This window comes from Sphaeroforma arctica (assembly GCF_001186125.1).
Source record: "Sphaeroforma arctica JP610 unplaced genomic scaffold supercont1.731, whole genome shotgun sequence".
Lineage (NCBI taxonomy): Eukaryota > Ichthyosporea > Ichthyophonida > Sphaeroforma > Sphaeroforma arctica.
In genome coordinates, this window is record NW_014039827.1 from 14,973 (window position 1) to 17,125 (window position 2,153).

Sequence of the window (2,153 nt, forward strand, 5' to 3'; positions counted from 1 at the left end):
GTGTGTGTGTGTGTGGTGGGTGGTGTGTGTGTGTGTGGTGTGTGTGTGTGTGTTTGTTGTGTGTATGTGTGTGTATGTGTGTGTGTGTGTGTGTGTGTGTGTATATATATATATATATATTGGTTTATCAGAATCTGTCTACCGTTTTGACTTAAATGCAATACAGATTCAAGAGTCCACCCATACCCTTCCCGCGCCACGCTCTCCGTTGCAATCCGACATACTACCTTGCGGACATATGTATGCGTATATATGTGGATGACTCGCTTTAGCAACGGCTTTCTCTGAACGTATCTCAGCTAGTGCAGTCTTAACGTCGCTCTCATCCCTTACACCCCGACACACGAAGGCTTGAAATCGACATTTTTTGTAGTTGACCACCTCTCCTCGTTTCATGTCGAGTGGAGGTGTTTTGTCCGACAACGAACCCTCGCGCATATTGTTCGGTTTGTTGTGCTGCACTACATTATTTCGGCGAGCAGACCGTGATCGGGACTTGGCCTTCTGTCGTACTGCCGCTAAAGTGCTAAATCTTCGAACAAACATTAAATATAATACACTGTCCAATACGTCAAGAGGAATCAATCAGAAATGTAGATGTGAAGTTCAAGTCAGCAGTGTCTGTCAGACTGTCATCTGTCAGGCTATGTACTTAAGTAATTTTTTATGGCGCTCTCCCAACACTCTCTCTCTGTGTGTGTGTGTGAAAGAGAGGGTCTGCGGCTCTGCGCTAAAAAATCACGGTCGTGTAATAATATTACTAAAAATATTTATACTAAAATAAAATAAATTATATATGTATAGAGAAGCTTCTCGAGACTCGAGAGGCTCGACTCGCTCGAGACCCAAATCCGGGCCTTTTTTTTATTTTACAAAAATACTATTTAGCCGCTTGCGAGTTGTGACGCGTGAATAGTGAAGACTGGCGTCACCGCGTCAGAGGCGTCTGGGGCTCTGGGCCGGTCTAGCCAACTGAGCTCGGGAGTCGGGTGGTCGACGTCGTCTGCTGAGTGCTCTGCTCACTGCTGTTTATTTTAGAAAATACTCTTCTTCGGTTATATAAATATGTACTCAAATCTCTCGCTGCGCTGGGTAAATTCCCCCGCAACGTTGTGGTAGTTCACTTTTCAAAAGATACGTTTAACGTAAACTGTAAAAGTGGGACATAAAGTGCCTCACCTATATACCAAACAATTGGACTGAAAAAGCCCTATTACTGCACATGTGAAGCTAAATTTCAACCAATATCAAACATATAGATCCAACCCAAAGTAAACGTTGAGACTTGAGAATAAACATAAAGGAGATACGTTAATATTGAGCAATTTTGTTTATCTGAAACTGACTCAACGACGTTTCCTATTCGCCAGGAAGAAATCACCAACGTGAGAAGCTATGTATTTATCAGTAGTTCAGTACAGTAAAAATTTATCAATAATCAACCTGAGGAGAAAACTGTCAAGGAACAATTCTGATTGAGATAATGCTGTACATATAAATACTACTATATAATATAGTTAAGTCCGCACATTTCGCAGTAGGGAAAGAGCGTGTTTGGTGTGGCTGGTGAGACCGACCAATAACTATACTTCAACACGTAAATAATATAAGCTTATATTTAAGTAAAAATGGATAGCACGAGGTCTGGTAGCGAGGACACTCGCCCCTTGTTGGTATCACAAGGTTCACTGGTTTCGGAGGATCGCTATTCGAGCGAGAACATCCTTTTATACAAATCTGGTGGCAGTGGGCAGATAGCGACCAGTGTGAATTTAATTAAGATTGGCCTGGGAACCGGTGTGTTAACACTTGGATTCGGTGCTCATGTTGCGGGAGTCGTCGGCTGCGTAAGTTATTATACTGATTCGTGTACACACCTATGTTTTTACAAGATAAGTAAGTGAGATAAATTGCACATAAAATTGGAGATAAAAGATCATGCAATTAGACTTTAGTCGAATGATCACAACGTAGACAATACCAACATTCTAACATCAACATTCACAGATCACGTGTGTTCAATTTGTAGTCACGTTCTTGTTTTACGGATGATATATATAAAACCATATATATGTAGATATATATATATATGTGTGTGTGTGTGTGTGTGTGTGTACATGTGTGTGTGTGTGTGGTGTTGTATTATAAATATA

General features: G+C 41.1%; 2 protein-coding genes across 2 annotated transcripts in view; one reads left to right on the forward strand and one right to left on the reverse strand.

The window, feature by feature from the left end:
• Positions 1-168: 168 nt before the first annotated feature.
• On the reverse strand, positions 169-438 carry SARC_08293 (hypothetical protein; the record flags this gene model as incomplete). The annotated part of the gene is made up of 1 exon (XM_014297737.1): positions 169-438. One exon carries the CDS (start codon positions 436-438, stop codon positions 169-171), a length of 270 nt encoding a protein of 89 aa, XP_014153212.1.
• A 1,031-nt stretch (positions 439-1,469) lies between these two features.
• The window catches only part of SARC_08294 (hypothetical protein), a 4,712-nt gene continuing 4,028 nt past the window's right edge, over positions 1,470-2,153 (forward strand). The window contains exon 1 of the mRNA XM_014297738.1: positions 1,470-1,847. Coding sequence (XP_014153213.1) covers positions 1,629-1,847 — 219 coding nt within the window. The 5' untranslated portion in view covers positions 1,470-1,628. The remainder of the gene's footprint in view (positions 1,848-2,153) is intronic.